At 28.8% G+C, this 16,720-nt stretch overlaps 2 protein-coding genes and 1 long non-coding RNA gene across 11 annotated transcripts; 1 reads left to right on the top strand and 2 right to left on the bottom strand.

The window, feature by feature from the left end:
• Positions 1 to 124: 124 nt before the first annotated feature.
• LOC114934091 (uncharacterized) lies at positions 125 to 12,850 on the bottom strand. Of its 7 annotated transcripts, none has more exons than XM_029306725.2 (21): positions 12,612 to 12,850; positions 9,870 to 10,243; positions 8,075 to 8,193; positions 7,758 to 7,906; positions 7,083 to 7,670; positions 6,735 to 6,989; positions 6,031 to 6,224; positions 5,918 to 5,957; positions 4,615 to 4,770; positions 4,085 to 4,211; positions 3,809 to 4,015; positions 3,544 to 3,702; positions 3,289 to 3,465; positions 3,051 to 3,202; positions 2,868 to 2,956; positions 2,341 to 2,673; positions 1,762 to 2,029; positions 1,556 to 1,632; positions 1,242 to 1,461; positions 716 to 1,131; positions 125 to 400 (listed from the first exon to the last, which is right to left on the bottom strand). In XM_029306725.2, the coding sequence occupies exons 2-21, from the start codon at positions 10,109 to 10,111 to the stop codon at positions 271 to 273; spliced, it is 4,098 nt and encodes a 1,365-aa protein (XP_029162558.2). In that variant the 5' UTR covers positions 10,112 to 10,243; positions 12,612 to 12,850; the 3' UTR covers positions 125 to 270. The 7 variants fall into 7 exon arrangements, with proteins under 7 accessions (XP_029162558.2, XP_029162554.2, XP_029162555.2 ...); XM_029306721.2 differs by adding an exon at positions 12,292 to 12,545 and having other exon boundaries at positions 6,735 to 7,670; positions 12,612 to 12,849; XM_029306722.2 differs by having other exon boundaries at positions 6,756 to 7,670.
• LOC146721574 (uncharacterized) lies at positions 12,209 to 13,569 on the top strand. The gene is made up of 2 exons (XR_014925619.1): positions 12,209 to 12,487; positions 12,775 to 13,569. It is a non-coding gene; the product is annotated as an uncharacterized LOC146721574 (long non-coding RNA).
• Positions 13,429 to 16,426, bottom strand: Tif-IA (RNA polymerase I-specific transcription initiation factor RRN3 homolog Tif-IA). 3 transcript variants are annotated; one of them, XM_085486598.1, is made up of 8 exons: positions 16,050 to 16,339; positions 15,624 to 15,830; positions 15,254 to 15,473; positions 15,062 to 15,167; positions 14,821 to 14,973; positions 14,268 to 14,747; positions 14,005 to 14,180; positions 13,429 to 13,912 (listed from the first exon to the last, which is right to left on the bottom strand). In XM_085486598.1, the coding sequence occupies exons 2-8, from the start codon at positions 15,828 to 15,830 to the stop codon at positions 13,602 to 13,604; spliced, it is 1,653 nt and encodes a 550-aa protein (XP_085342724.1). In that variant the 5' UTR covers positions 16,050 to 16,339; the 3' UTR covers positions 13,429 to 13,601. The 3 variants fall into 3 exon arrangements, with proteins under 3 accessions (XP_085342724.1, XP_029162563.2, XP_085342725.1); XM_029306730.2 differs by having other exon boundaries at positions 15,062 to 15,170; positions 16,050 to 16,337; XM_085486599.1 differs by lacking the exons at positions 13,429 to 13,912; positions 14,005 to 14,180 and having other exon boundaries at positions 14,290 to 14,408; positions 14,639 to 14,747; positions 15,062 to 15,170; positions 16,050 to 16,426.
• Between the last annotated feature and the right edge of the window lie 294 nt (positions 16,427 to 16,720).

The raw sequence follows: 16,720 nt of genomic DNA, 5'->3' as shown, positions 1-16,720 counted from the left end.
GTTAAAATTTGATATACATTTTGTTATTACATAGATATATAAAATTTTAAAGAAATATATTACGTCTAATAATCCGTTACAAAATATGTGTAAAAGATTAGTCGCATAAAGAAATACTAAGATGTACAATCTGAAATCAATTTGTAGTTTTATTCGTCTTATTCGAAAAAATTAACTACATATTTTATTATATATATGTTGAAATAAATGATTTCATGTATTTCGTGAATGAGGATTAACATTAATCTTATCACTGTAGAAAAAAACTTTTTATTTACAGGAATTGAAGGACTCCCCTTTGTGTTTTTTAGTAGTAGGAGAATCATCTTGATTCTGTGTTCTTGATACTAACCTAGGAATTCGTTTAGCTTTTAAATAGGACATCGTTTCACTCGATGATCTAAAAATTAACAAAATATTTGATACATTAAAATATGACTGTTATATTTAATTATACGAAAAAAAAAATAATTTATAAAAAAATTGCATATAATTCTTTTATATAGAATTAATAGTAATTCATAACATTTTGATTGGTATACGTTTTGGAAGAAAGCGTTTCTGGAAAATTTATCCATGGAGAATTGCAGTGAGTGGAAGTCGAATCAGGAAAACGGTTCATAACAGTTGGTGTATGGTCGTATTTTGGTAGTGCAAAAAATAAATATTTTATCAATTATATAAAAATTACTATAAAAGATATAATGTGTTATACCTCGTAGTTTTTTGTTCAGTCAAATTCATTTCCGTTGTATTACTCTCGGTCGAGTTAGAACTTAAACAAGGAATGATCTGGTAAGTTCTATTACTAATAAATTCATTAGACGATTCAGTATTTTCTGCCACAATCGACACAATGCGTGTTTCTGCCTCTACATTTGTAGACTTTCTCTTATTTTCCCCTTCCGGCTTTGCAGCTTTTGCGTCTGTCTGTGTTTCACTCTTCGGTTTTAATTTACCGTCTTGCGTGGGGAAATTAACAGTTGGCAAACTAATAGTTTTGTCTCCTTTGGTGTTATTCATTAATCTAATTAATAGTTTTGATAACTCTTCTCTTTTTCTTGTCACAATAATTTCCTCGAACCACATTTTCAAAGTTTTAATTGGCAAAGTATAATCTTTAATTGGATCCTAATGAAGGAACACAAAAGTTCATAATTATATTAATAATATATGCATAATCAGAGAAATATAGAATAATTAAAAATGTTTTTTGTTTTTAATGTTGTATATACTCTTACCTTAAAAAAACTTTCGACATACTGTAATACATACAATCCACAATCAGTAAAATTTGATTGTTGGGGTACTTTCGGGCATGCTCCCTTAATCGTATCTTTTGAGAATGTCTTTTCTGCACCAAGTTTAGCAACATATTCGCAACTTAAATAATCCCTTAACGTAGCGACTACTCGTGCTCTACTGGCGCCAGCAAGCGAATCAAATATCAATATGCAGGGACTGTAAATAAAATTTCAAACACTCAAATATTCAATTCACGACAAATTGCATGAATGATACATTATTTATGTGTATGTATTATGCATATACCTACATTTTGACAATTTCCTTTTGCTGTTCCAGTTTAACCTGAGTTTGGATTGTATTTTCCTCTGGTTGTTCCGTCTCATCCTATATAAACAAAATATGTTAGTCTATGATCAACTATTTCAGAGTAGAAAAAATATAATATAATAAAAAATATATAATAAAAATATAATAATAATATAATGAAAATATAATTAATAAAATTAATTTTACCTCTTCGTCGCTGTCCATTTCCATCTCATCATCATCGCCTTCAGCTTCATCCCTCTCAGATCCATCATCCGGCTGATCTATCGTTATCGTTGTAGGTACAGGAGTGATAGTTGTAGAACCAATTGTAACAGCTTTTGTTTTCAATTCTTTCAACTTTTTACTCTTTTTTACAATCTTTTGAACGTCATTTTCGATTGTTTTCTTAGCAGGCGTGGAAATTTTGCCAACTAATCCAGGAAAACAAATAATAGCCAAGAACCAATGTGCGCTACAAATAATTATATTATTTATAAAAGAAAATAGTATTTTTACTGCTTATGGCTCTTAGGTTCTTGCCATATTAAATTGTGACGTCAGAGGCGAGAAAGCACACGCAAAAAAATTCTTAGATGCCATTTTTAGATAAAAAAATATTTCGATAAAATACAGGTACTATTTCAGATAGCTTTAGCATATTTTTAAAATATCTTTTTATTTCGAAATAGCATATAAAAATTTGTAGCGTTTTTTCGCCTCTGACGTCATAATTCTAACATGGTCGGCGAGGAGTCAGGAATCAAAAAATTTAGGATTACTTACTGCTCGTTGATAGGAATTATAATAAAATCTTTCTCAAATATATTGACATTCTTTGTCCATTTCTGTACTCTCGCGTGTCGTTTGGCAGCAGGCGTCATTGGCACAACGCTTTCAGCAGCTTGAGCATGTGGACTGGTCAAGCGTTTATAAAAGTACGAACTGAACACATGAGTCCTGTGTTGATCAGATTCTGATAATATTTCTAAAGTTAGATATTTTAAATAAAAATCTATAATCACGTCATTTAAAAACTGATCTTCCGCTAGGCATAAGTAATCTTCAGTGTTGATGGCTATTCCCCCTTTCGCAGGAGGTGGTGGATATACAGTTATTCTGTAAAAAAAAAAGCAACATTTGTATTTAAAAATTTAACTGACATAAAAAAGAAGAAAAAAAATTAGATAAATAAAATTACAAAATATACTTTATCATATATATTGGCGCACACATGATTAAATATTAAATTATTAAAAAATTAAAAATTAATTGTTAATAACGAATATCAATCATTTGAATAAAATTCTTACGTTTGTATGTTGTCATTAACACCGACAGTATTTGGTACAGAGCTTTGATTCTGTTTTCGTGTAACAACAATATTTTGTGGTTGACGATTCTGTAAAGATTAAGTAAATATATAAATAAATAAATAAATATATATATATATATATATATATATATATAACAAATTAATTTAGTCAAATACATACATCCCTCGGCGATGCTCGTACAAGTATATCATTCGCCTCTTTAGGATTTAATTCATCTATTTTATTTCCACGTGCAAATAAACTGGTTAATTTGGGTTTCGAATCGTCCGGTAATTTATCTGATAATAATGTAATACGTCTATGTGTATGATCTACAAAACAATAAAGCAAAAAATATATTAATTATTTACTCGTTAAAAATCTTATATTATTTAAAATTTTTATGTATATTGCATACCCTTTCCAGTAGGATCATAATATGGTCCTTTTGGATCTTGCATTCCTAATAACTCACGTATCATAGCGCCTGAACTTGAAGATGTATAAAAAAATAATACCGGCATTGTCTTCCCAAAATGAATCAACAGCTTAACTATATCCTTATATTTCACGTCCAGAGTAACAAAACTTGTAGCTATAAAATATTGAAATATTTTAAAATATTTTTTAAACGTTTACAAATGTCTTTTTGCAATGAGTAAAATAAACTTACCATCTTCTAATAAAGGTACGTTAAATCGTACACCAGTATGGGAAATCATTACATTTTCCCTAGGAATATATTTATAAGAACCTATTCTGACCGTTCGACACTCTATAGCAATCTGTTGTAATTGTTCATTATCTAACAAGCTCTGATTATCACATATTCCTGAAATTTTTTATCACTTCGTTATTATGTATGCTTATATTACTTTATAGAATCAATTAATGACTGAAGTATTCAATATTATTTATATTTTTTAATGAAACATTACCTGTACTACTTTGTTCATTATTTGCTACATAATCCTTATATGAATTAAAAACAGAAGTGCTTGTAATTACTGGTTCCTTTTCTAGAATGGTGTCCATATCTTCGATAAAAGTGTTACTTGCATTGTTTAATGGTGCATTATTATTAACGCTTTCAATTTTTTTAGTCCTATTTTCTTCTTCTTCATCAGATGATATTGTCAAACATTCTAAAAATAAATAATAAAATAAACATTAGTGTTGCACATATATTTCGGGTATCAAATACATTCTCATACCTGGCTCTTTATGAATAAGCTTTGGTCTTGCTCTACTCTTTGCCTTGAGTCGTTTAGATGTAGGACCATCTTGCTCCATTTTCTCCATTTTTGTGGCATTTCGTTCATTGTTTTTCTTATAGAACATCTGTAAAGAAATACAATTGTAATATATATCTACAGATGACACAAAAATATTGATGAAAAATATTACAGACAATAAATAGAAATATATGATATATTAAGATGATCGTTGTAAACTGCTGTCGATATGACCTGTAATGATATGACAATAATACAGAATATTTTTAATTCTAATATTATTAATTCTTCTAAGATTCTTCTATTCTCAAACACTTCTTAATGACTATGTGCTGAAATAAGAGCGCTTTAAACTTGTTACATTAAGAAATGCTATTGTTAATACACGAGTCTTAAATAATCTAAATTTGTTAGTCATTCATCAGTCACACAATCGATCATTATAACAGATGAGCAATTGCATAATAAGTATAATATCGGTCTTCTGGCACCGCAGTCATTATCCTTACATCGACAGACATCCCAGTCTCCTTCCGTTTTGCTATGGGTATTGACTTGACTTCCTCAGATAATTTTGTATTACAGCGTTCACATCGGTTGAAGTGGAGTGAACTGTAGCCGCAGTGTGGACAGACAGCAAACATTCCTTTGACCAAAATAGGCTCCTAGCAATAATACAGTATACTTCGTACTTAGAGCATACTTTGTTTTGAATAATGTGTTAAGTGTACTTCCTTAATTTATTACAAAATTCTTATGCATTGTAGCAATGTAACATTATCATACTTGTATTAAATATTATTATTAGCTATATTATATAGTGTCTATTTCACTTTAACTTCGGTTTCTATTAAATATAAATATATATATTTATATATAGTGTAATATCTATCTTTTTATATATCTCATTCATACAAATATATCAACTAAATATACATATAATATATATTCTTATCTATTATTATTATTATTATTATAACATTAAAACAAAGAAATTGGCATAGTTGTAAAAAAAATATCACAATAAATATAAATTACAAAAATATATGTTTTTATATATTAAATCAGACTGATACAAAACTCATTAAGTAAATAATTAGTTTTTATCGTGCAGTCCAATATTTAAGGCTTGTGTGTCCTCATTGCATGTATATTGAATTATAACATCAGAAATAATAAGTTTTATTCTTGCAAAATATATCAAAATAAATAAGTATTTTTGAATATTGTATTCAATAACATGGAATAGTAAAATACACTGAAACGTCTTTTTTAATTCGTGAATTAATAAATAGCTGTAAATCTCGGTCAATTATTGTAATAAAAGTTTCCAAAGCAAAAATACACTTTAAAATAATTGCTCAAGCTATTTATTAATTCATGAATCAAAATAAGTTTTCAATATATTTTATTAATCCATTATTATTAAACATAGTATTAAAAAATATTTATTTTGATATATCTTGCAAGAATAAAACTCATTTCTCATAATTTCTGACGTTATAATTCATATTATTTAACTATATATTGAATTGCACAAACACCAGTGTTTACAAACTCATTAGCTTAAATATACTCTCATTTAAATTATTCTAAAAAAATAAGTCAATTTATTATATTTCTCTGTTTTATGAATATTATTAACGTTTCAAAACTAATATTTTTTAAAAATATTTTTAAATTAAAAAAGAAGATTTTGTCATTTCAAATTAATTTGCAACATATGAAAAAATAGAATTATAAAATTAATATAATTTTTATGCCAATGTCTTTTTTTCTTCTAGACTTTTTATAATAAATTTGTGATCTTACCTCAGTGGATAGAGATGCATTACTGTTTTCATCTGAAGCACTAAAAATATTATCATTTTAGTATTCTAGTAATTGAACATAAAAAGATTAACATATAAAGCAAGATATCGTACTTGGTATTTTGGGATAAATTTTCAATTGTAGTGGAGGTTACAACTTCCTGAATATAATTATTATGATCATCACTATGATCACTGCCATCAAAAGATGTAACTGATCCAACACCTTCTTCCACTATGTAATTTATACCCAGTGTGGGATCATCTACCAATGAAACTGTTGTTTTACCAGAGAATGTAATGCTTATCTAAAAAATATTTCATATAATACATGAGATAATTATAAAGATTTATTATAACTAAATACATTAATAACATAATTACTACTATACACATTGATAACTTCACAATTTATATACATCAAAATAACATGCAATTGAGAAAAAAAAATTTTAAACAAATTTTGTGATATAAAAAAATATTTCATATAATATATGAAATAAACACAAAAGATTCATTGTTATTAATACACTAATAAAAAAATATAATTACTGCCATATACATACCAACTTCAAAAGCCTTATAATACATAGATATCACACATATACATCAAAATAACAAATGTGATTTAAAAAAATAAAAAAAATAAAAAAACACTTTAAAATTTTTCTTTCTCTCTCTCACTCTCAATCCTGTGATAATATATTTATTTTAATAATCTAAAATCTCCTTCTGTTTCTTTCTTCCAGCTGCATAGCAATTTATCAATCACTCTATACTATTTTTCAAATATACATATCATCAACCCATAGACATACCTGACCCAAGACTGCACGTACCTGATCCAATAGGTCGTGTACAGTGCAGTCCTCGTTCGGTATTTCGAATGTGATTAATCTCTGTTCTCCCGTGGTTAACATCACTAACATTTTTGCTTCATTCCCTTGAATTTGATGTTGAACTATGGCAGTTGATGGATCATTAATAATCTTTTGTAGGTAAGCGACGCTCTCGCTTGAATTGTTCTCGTGTTCTGATCGTGGCGAAGACTGCTGCATTACGTGTACCTTTTCCTGCATGCATTCCAGAGACTCGACTTCCATACTAGTACTACTAACGTACATGCTATGTTCATCTGAGGAGGGGGACGAGGGAGAAGACGTTACCATGGATGATTGTTGTTGCACTTGTTGCTTCTGAGAAGAGATTAAAACTTGTTGCGTTCTTTGTTGTACAGAATTTGCGGTTGTCAAACGACGTGTGGAATTATTCGACGGACATTGAATTGGATGCTGAACAGTAGCATTAGGATTTTGCCGTTGTGCGTTATTTTGTTGAAACCTTAGTTTTTCGGTATGCTGTCTCTGTTGCGATTGCATTTGCTTGAATTTCGCTTGCTTAATATGCTCATTTAAATGCTCCATATCAGGAGGTTGTACCCTCGTCGGCGTTTTAGAGATTTCGGGAGGAACTATGGCTACGGGTCGTAAATGCGACGTATTCGGATTAGAAGCACGAATTGGCCTTACAGTCTGTCCTGATGAATTAACAGCTTTGTTGCAGGCAGGCATCACAGATTTGGGATTTCCTGTCGAATTTTGAATTCGATTTTCTGTCGAAATTCTTGCATTCACTCCATCTGGATTTTGAGTTGCCGTACCCACTTGTACGTTATTTGACAATTGTTGACTTTTATTCTGATGAGATTTGGCTAGTTTTTTATCTGTTTGTCCAGAATTTATATAAAGAGGTGGCTGAAAATGAAAGTATTTGTTAGATAATAAATATGAAAAAGTTAAATTAAAGTTTTGTTTAAAAATTATTCCAATACATAAACTTACTGATGTTGCAATGTTATTTTGTATGTTACTTTTAGTTATAACGGCAGTTAAATTTTTTTCTTGCAACGTTTGTTTCGTCGTTGTAGCAACATTTTGCATCTTTACCCACTGTACTTGTTGTCCTTCGTTTTTACATTCCGCCTTAGTACCTGGAAAACAAGATTTATGTTTATAATATGCAAAATAAATCTCAAAGAATTGTTGTATAAATAATTAATGTTATACATATATACTAAGATATATAACAAAACAGCTTCATAGACTTAACATTTTATAAAATATATTATTATAGCATAAATATACTTGATGATATTTACCTGTGTTATCTGTAATGTTCACAATATTTTCATTAACAAGATGTGCATTTACGGGATTAGATTTTAATATGGCCTGTGTTGTAGTTACATCGTTTGTTTTGATTATAAAAACATTTTGTCTGAAAAAATAAACACAATTACTATTATATAATATTTCACAAATATCACAATCTTATTCTAGTTATAACATGCAAATTATGTTAATTATATTAAATGTATATGTTAAAATATATAATATTAATATAAAAAAATGATTTTAATAACAACATATAATTGAATGTTATTTTATTGAAAAGAATCTTTTTTTTATTTGCATACTACTTATAATGAATGATTGATGAAGATAATGAGAAGAGTGCATTGAGATAAAAGCTTTTCAAAACGTTTTATTATTATTTGTATTTGGATATAAAAAAAGACACAACTTTATATTACTTATATAAATATTTGATAAAAGTTTATACAAATTATTTCATAAAAGTTCTTCTTTTAGTTTAGAAAAAAATTAGTAAGTTTTCATTATTTTTTATAATTTTCATCATCATTAATTTAACATAGAGATTATCATTACTTTAACATGCTATTATTCTTTTTTTATACATATAGTTCTTATATATTATAATGGTTTCATATAATAATATATAAGGTTAAATAAAGCAAGAAATTAAGATTTTAGAATAAAAGCAAGATATTAGAATTAAATTAAAATGTTTAAAATTGATACAAAAGATTGCTCATAGGCCACACATATTAAGAAAATGAATCGCATAAAACTACGCACAATATATTGTTCCAATATCATTTAAAAAGACATCCAATTTCCATATATATCACATATTAAATTTGATAATTGTATTATTTAATTTTTTGAGATTAATATAAATTTATTATACAACACACATACATACAGGCATACAATACATTCATAATCAATGCATTAGTAGGCAGGCTCTTATGATAAAACTTTGGTAATATATTCTTTGAGGCACACGCGTACAAGAGACTTTGAAATCCCTTTATGTAAATCCTATTCTTTTCAACGAAAAAAAAATCATAACCAAATCTTTAAAAAAAATCGACAACTGGCAAACAGTACAAAAGTGTGGGTGTAGAATTTTAAACTCTAAATAAAATAAATGTTTGTAATAAAAGGAAAACAAATATTATAACCAGAATTATTTAATAAACATTATTACGAGGCATTATGTTTTAGCCTATAAAAATACATTATATAGTAACATTTCATTATTATTATTATCACTATATACATATTTAAAGACATTTTATAAATGTAATTCATATATGGCATATAAAGCATACAAAAGACAGTGCAATAGAAGACTACTTTAAGAAGCATCTATTGTATCAATGTCTCTGTCGTGTTATGCCTGATATGTATATGTATTAATTCTAATATAAAAATCAATTTTTTCTCATATTGAATAATATTAATGTATGTAAAATATTATTCAAATCTTTTAATTGTGTTCTTTATACATATTCATAAAGTTATGCATATTAAGAACCAAAATAACATTTTTATGAAAATGTATGGCCCATATTGTATAAGAATTAAATATTTTAAAATCATTGATATATTTCTCAGAATGTAAACTAGTAACGCCATATCACACAACATCCTAAATTTATTTCTTCTAAGATAAGCACCATATTTAAAATTCTCAAATCGTAAAATCGTGAAATATCAAGAGAGAAACTTAGAGAGAAACTGAATTATTTTACTATATTTGAGTACATTCAAAAAGTAATTGAAAATGCATGCCATATGAGTTACCCTTGCTCCAATCGTGTTGCAGCTATTTGATTCCCTAAATTAATAGTTTGCGGGGAGAATATTGCCTGCCTGTTTTGTGATGCAGCGGTATAAGTCACAAGCTGTTGTGAACCATTACCGCTGTTATTAACATCTTCAACAACTAACTGAACCCGTTGCCCGGTTACAGTGCATAGTCTCGGTACTTCCTCAAATGTAAAAGTACCACTGGCATTGGTCACAACATTAAAATATTGTGCCATATTATTCGACACTTAACCTCTGACAATTATGATCTTTTCTCAATTAATAAAGATCAAGATGGGATTGTCGCTAATACAGTGAGTTAGACCAATCCGTCACTATCATGTCTGCTAGAATTTGTGCGGTAAAACCTATGGAAAATAATTACGAATTATGTTCGACTTTCGCGGGTATATTTCGTATGATTTTAAATATAATTTCTTTAATATTTTTCTCACAAAAAGATTAGTAAATAATGAAAAAAAAATTATTGAGAAAGTATCGAAAATTAAACATAGAAATGTAAACATAAATCTAATAGTGTGTACTCAGCAATATGTAGAAAATTATACAGTGTTGTAATATAAACTTCAAATACATCACAAACTTTATTAAAATGCATATAGAAAATTGTATCTATAATATAAAATTATATATCTGCTTTGTAATTTAAATTTAACTGCATTTAATTATATTTAAGTAAGTATTTCATGTAATATGAATACACAAAATACATAGTATATTACATTTTTAAAACCTGCTTTTCTTTTAAATAAAGCCTAAATGTCTTTAATGTCTAAAAATAAAATCTTTCATGGAAAATATAAATTTTTACATTTAACAAAACATTGTTCATCTTTTAAAGTAGTCTTCTCTATAGATATTTCCCTCAACAAATTTTAAGCACAAATTCCATTAATAACAAAAAAGTAGAATATATATTGTACTTATATTATTCTAGCATTCATCTAGATATTTTTTCCCATTATAAGTAAATTATTTTACTGTAATAAATTTTATTTTTGTACAACATGTGCTTCAAAGACTTTATATTATTATTGAAAAATAAATTAATATAAATATGATAATATTGTATATATGTGTTTTAATCTGGTTATGCAATGTGTTGATTTGTTCATCAAACATTTTGCAAATTATAACAGCATGCAATAGAAGATATATATGAAATAATTATGCAATAAAATTTAATACATTGTGAAAAAACTTTTTTGTGCAAAAATGCAATACAACTATAATGGACATGAATGTACAGCGCAGAACTTTTTAGATTGACAAATTGTACTTATATACAAAATCTCTGACTATTATAGCAATTATTAAGAATTAATCTGATAAATTTTAAAATAATCTGTATATTGTGTTAATTTATTCTTTTTAAAAAAGTTTTTCACAATTACTTATTATCAAATATACATATGCGTTGCAAGAAAAAATACATATATGGTATAAGAAATATGACAAATTATATCACAAGTTACGTTCCAATAAATTTTGGATAAAATACATATCTTGTGATAAGTAAAATAAAAAGAAAATGTACTATGTAAATATTTGTAATATTTGTGTCTTTCTAATAAAATTTATAATCAACAACTTAATCTCTGAAATAAAAACTAAGTTTTTAAGAAAAATAGCATCTACATTCAAATTAATATATTAACTATTAACAGATCAGTGTCTTATTAAAATAAATTTTAGTTAATACAAAAAGAAAAAAGTTAATAGGTTGATCAAGTAATTAAAATAATCTGATGCAATTATATATAATGATTTGTTAATAAGTTTTGATATGCAACAATAAATCAATATTGATTTTTTATATTATGTTACATGTAATCATGACATAAAACTGAATAAATCTATGATAAAATATATAAATAATAGATTATATGTATATCTTTAGACCCTCAAACACACAAAAGATGTAAAGATATAAGAAACTGTTCTAGTCCATCATTGTCAAACTGTACTATATATATTGTTAAAAAATATATAATATTTAATATTGATAATATTTCAAAAGCTGGTCGCAAGTGTAATTAGAGCAAGATAATTAACTGACCAGACACTTGTCAGAGAAAGCTGTGCAACGAATTCTAACGCTCGACTCTAATCTTTCGTGGAAGTTAACACAAGATTTTATTCCGAGGTGCACCTCGTAGTAATAATGAAAAGCCAGGAGTTTCGATCGCCCGAATTGAATCCAAGCAAAGGGAACCCAAGTCCCAACCCCGCACCGATTCATAACCTAAAAAATCAACGGACAAAGACAGCCGCGTTTCTACCTTGCCTTCGCGTCACGTCACCAGGTTCGATCGATCGAAATTTCCAAGCGAGGACGCGAAGCGAATGCTAAATCGGCAGAAGAAGCGAGAAGTAGATGGACGATTTTACTCACGATTTTGGGCGAGGAATCAGTCGCGAGATCTTCCGTTACGAAGGACTCTCCTAACCTCGTTGCGTGGATCACCGGGGGGGATTAATCACGCCGTGGGGGCCGGTATACCGTCACGTTATCTCGCGGGCGAGGAACGCCGCGGCGACTCGAGATCACGGAGGAACACGTGGTTTTATTCCGCGCGTCCGCACGAGAGGCACGTAACGAACCACCCCGAGGCGATCTCTCTCTTTCTTCGTGCACGCGCGCTCGTACTATAACCGTTTCGATTATTCCAAAATAATCGTGGTGGTGCATGTAAAATTAGCAGGGATACTCACGATCGCCTGCGTTTTGCCAGTTTCGTGCAACACGTGAATCCGAGCTTTGACAAGCGTGACGACGCGACGTGTTGCGAGACTCTTGATTCGCTTCTCTCCGCTCTCGCTCTCACTTCGCTTTATGCGGACGCGAGTAAATAACAACTGTATTTCGCCATTTTAGACGTTCCACTTGTATGTACGAGCGAATCGCGCTACGACCGCTGCGATTGACCAAGAAACGGACGGATGGACGAACCAGCGAGGCGCACGGGAGATCGCGCCACTGCGCAAATTCTCTTCTACGCCTGCGGACTTCCGGGACGCCGCTCGACCGCTAAATTTGAACTCGTTGAAACTGAATCAACCAAGTATTATTGATAGTTCCGAAATATTATTAAGAGTTGTAATATATAATTAATATATTATTTTTATTATTATATTTTATACTAAATACTATATATATATATATATTTATATAATATCGTATAACAGAGGATCATATAACAATGGATAATTTTTAATACCTATACAAATTCACATATAATTTTTACATGCACATAGAAAAATCAATTACACATCTCATTTAGAGAATATGCATCATACTGTCATATTTGATGAAGATATGAGTTTAATTATCTTTTATCTAAAATGGGATAATCATTATCTGCAAAAAAAAGATCTGGATGGATTTTGATAAGAGAGATTGTACCTTCACACACACACACACACACAAATGTAACTTCAAAATATATTTAGTTATATACTTATTCAATCAATATTCTGATTATTATCTGTAACTATTAAAAATTAATATTAAAATAAATACACAAATACATACTTTCTTATATATATTCTGAAGTATTTAAATTATTTTATGATATACATTATTCTTGTACATATTTTATTCAGAAATAGTGGAAATTTTAGAAAATTAATATTATATATGTATAAATATATTCTACTATATGCGATTAAATATAGCACCATAATTTATTTCCATATTTTTATTCATATTTTTTTACTGTCAGCATCTACTACATTACTATGAAATAGAGAAACTATTCTCTGTCTGCTATGTTGTAATGTATAAGATTCAAAGGGGAAAAAATTAGAAACTAAAACAGGCAAATGGGTTTTCACACCGAAAATAGGCAACTGATTACGTTCATTGCTTTCAATTATAGTATAACAATAGGCGAGTTGATATTCACTTGTAATATCCGCAAAACTTTGAACTATCTGGGTGTTGCACATTTTCAAAGGATTTAATCTACAAGTAACGATCCTTGGTATATCAAGTTCTTGAAGAAATAACATGTCTGAAACATGAAGAAAGAAAACAAATATCGAATTTCCACAGCTGTTATTACTAAATCTATAATATATATGTGCAGAATAAATTTTTCCTCACCATTTTTTGAACTAAATTCCTTGTGTCTCGCGATAAATAAATGAAAGAAAGCTTGACATACAGAATAAAATACAGCATGTGGTTTTGTATCATCATCGACATATTTCGAATATTCTTGCATACTGATATAACTATGTATCCATTTGACCAATTTGGACATTGTCACCTGCATTAATCTGAAAAAATGTTATAATGTTAGATATGCAAATTCAGCATACTATTGTTATAACTAATTACTGCAATAAATATATTACAATAATTACCCAGGAGAAATAAATGATGCGGTAGCAAACAAACTAGAAATGTAACAAACAGCTGATTGTCTTAAAACTGGTGCTACATTTGGATCAATTACTTTATGCCATAACCAATCTGTAAAAGTTTCCGCGACTGTGGCTTTGAAACTGCAAATGTAGAATGCGATATATTGCACATATTGACTGGCGTGCGTGGGTAATATTATTGTTTCGAATGCTCGGCGAATGTCAAAATATAACATTTTCAGGGATTCTATTTGTAGAACGCCATTTCTAAAACAGAACTCGTGCATGTATTTAAGAAACAATTCCATGCATGTGTCCATTGTATGCACAATTAAAGGGACAGTTTTTATTTTGTCTGAATCATTATTTACTGTTGTCAGATTGTCACCCTTAGTTTCATTGGTACAATCATTCATTACATCATCTTCCTCATCATTAGTTGCTTCTTTACGAGGTATATTGACATCTAACAGTGTCAGCCTAAAATAGAAATATTTATTTATCAACTAAATCTAAAGACTCATGTTTTTAACTATTACATATATATATTTACCTATTAATTATTAAAGATAGAATGTCTGATCTCAGCTGAGGTGCATAATTCAATATTTGTAATAAAGCATAGATATAAATTTCATGTGTATAAGTGCCATGTGCAATATATGGAAATTGTGATGCAAGAGATTGTAGTAAAACTTGGCTTGACCTGCAAAAAATTTATAATATACATAAACATAATAATACATACATAATAATAAAAAAAAATGTTTTGTTTTCAATTTTTTGCATCTTACATTGGTACTACTTCCAAAATTTTATGTAATATGTCATGTATATGATTTAGCCTTCCTATATCTGTATCTTTGAATTCTCCAGGCTTACGTTCTGCATTGTTATCTTCTACTGCAAAGAAATAAATATTGTAACATATATATGTATATATAAATATATGAATATTTTGGAAGTATATTAAATACAATTTTTACCTGATTTAAATAACTGAACTAAAGAATTTATTACAGTTTTTATATAGAGTGTTTGCATACACACTAAATCTTGTAAAAAGAGTTTATAAGTAGAAATGACTTCTGGTGATTTAGTTGTCCATTGGATTCGAAGAAGAATTTGAATAAACAATTCGTATTTAATATCTAATAAGGATATACATTGCCTTGCCTCAGATAAGAACTCTGCTAAATCACTATCCTAAGGACCAAAAAGAGAATTCTAAATAAATTATCTTACATCATAATATGCAATTGATCAAGTCTTATATAAAGCATACGAGATTGTTCGTCATACATTAAGAGATTGTAAAAGATTATTTGCATTTTATAGATTTTTGATTATATTTACCTTTACAGCATCTTCTTTAAGTATATATATCAATTTTTCATATTCTTTAATTCCACTGCCTGCCTTAAAATTATATAATATACTTTTAATATCTTTAGGGAGTTTAAGATAGTGTATCCTGTTGGACTGTTTATTGAGTTGTGATCTAATTCCAGTAGCTTTTATTATAGACGACACACTGCTAACTCTTGAAGATACCACAGACATCTGTCAACCGTAAATAATCATTAAATTCTCTTGGTTATTTAATGACAAATCCATCTTGCAAAGTGCTGCTGCTTTAAATTAATAGCAATTGAGAAGTTTGGACTCCTCTTTCTTTAATATAAATAGAATATTGCGTTATAACATGCAAAATGCCGAACGTAACATATGCAGAAACAAGGTTATACACATGTTAAAATGAATTACACTTTAATTATTCACCTTGATAAATATATAGTTTTTACTCTATATAATATTTACAATTTCGACGATCGCTGTGTATATCTGTTTTATATTTTAAACACGTATTATTTCACCATCAATGTACAATTAAAGTTTCCACGCGGCCACATGTTCTTACAAAGTACAGGATATTCGCGGATTTGCGTAAAAATATAGATCGCCTCACACACATTTATATAATAAAGAAGGGAATCAACATCGGCATTTCGTATCGCGACGTATCTAGATATTCATGTATCATGACTATTCGTTCTGATTCGTTCACGATTGCATGAGATGGTAGAGATCTCTACCAATCAGTCGTAAATTACGGAATCTTATTTTTTTACATTTTGATCATAAATGTCAAACAGAGAGAAACCTGAGAGCAGTCATCGCGATTCAATGGACGCGTGTACTAATGCGGTTTTTAATTTGATTCTTATCTGAATAGTTCGGACATGAACCGTATCACGGAATCGAACCATTTACCCTGCTTTTTACCGAGTTTCACGACGTAGTTCACGTCTACTTTCTCAGGGAGCGCATTAGTACACGCGTCCACTGAATTGCGGTAGTCGCTCTCAGGTTTCAAATAAAGTCTCTGATGTCAAACAATTTCTTATTGTGCAATTTCTAAATTACATTCAATGTAATTGCTATGCAGCTAC

This window comes from Nylanderia fulva, unplaced genomic scaffold (assembly GCF_048542155.1).
Source record: "Nylanderia fulva isolate GAGA-0341 unplaced genomic scaffold, ASM4854215v1 Scaffold45, whole genome shotgun sequence".
Lineage (NCBI taxonomy): Eukaryota > Metazoa > Arthropoda > Insecta > Hymenoptera > Formicidae > Nylanderia > Nylanderia fulva.
The sequence above is the reverse complement of the archived record's forward strand: the minus strand, read 5'-3'. Positions and strand labels throughout refer to the sequence as shown.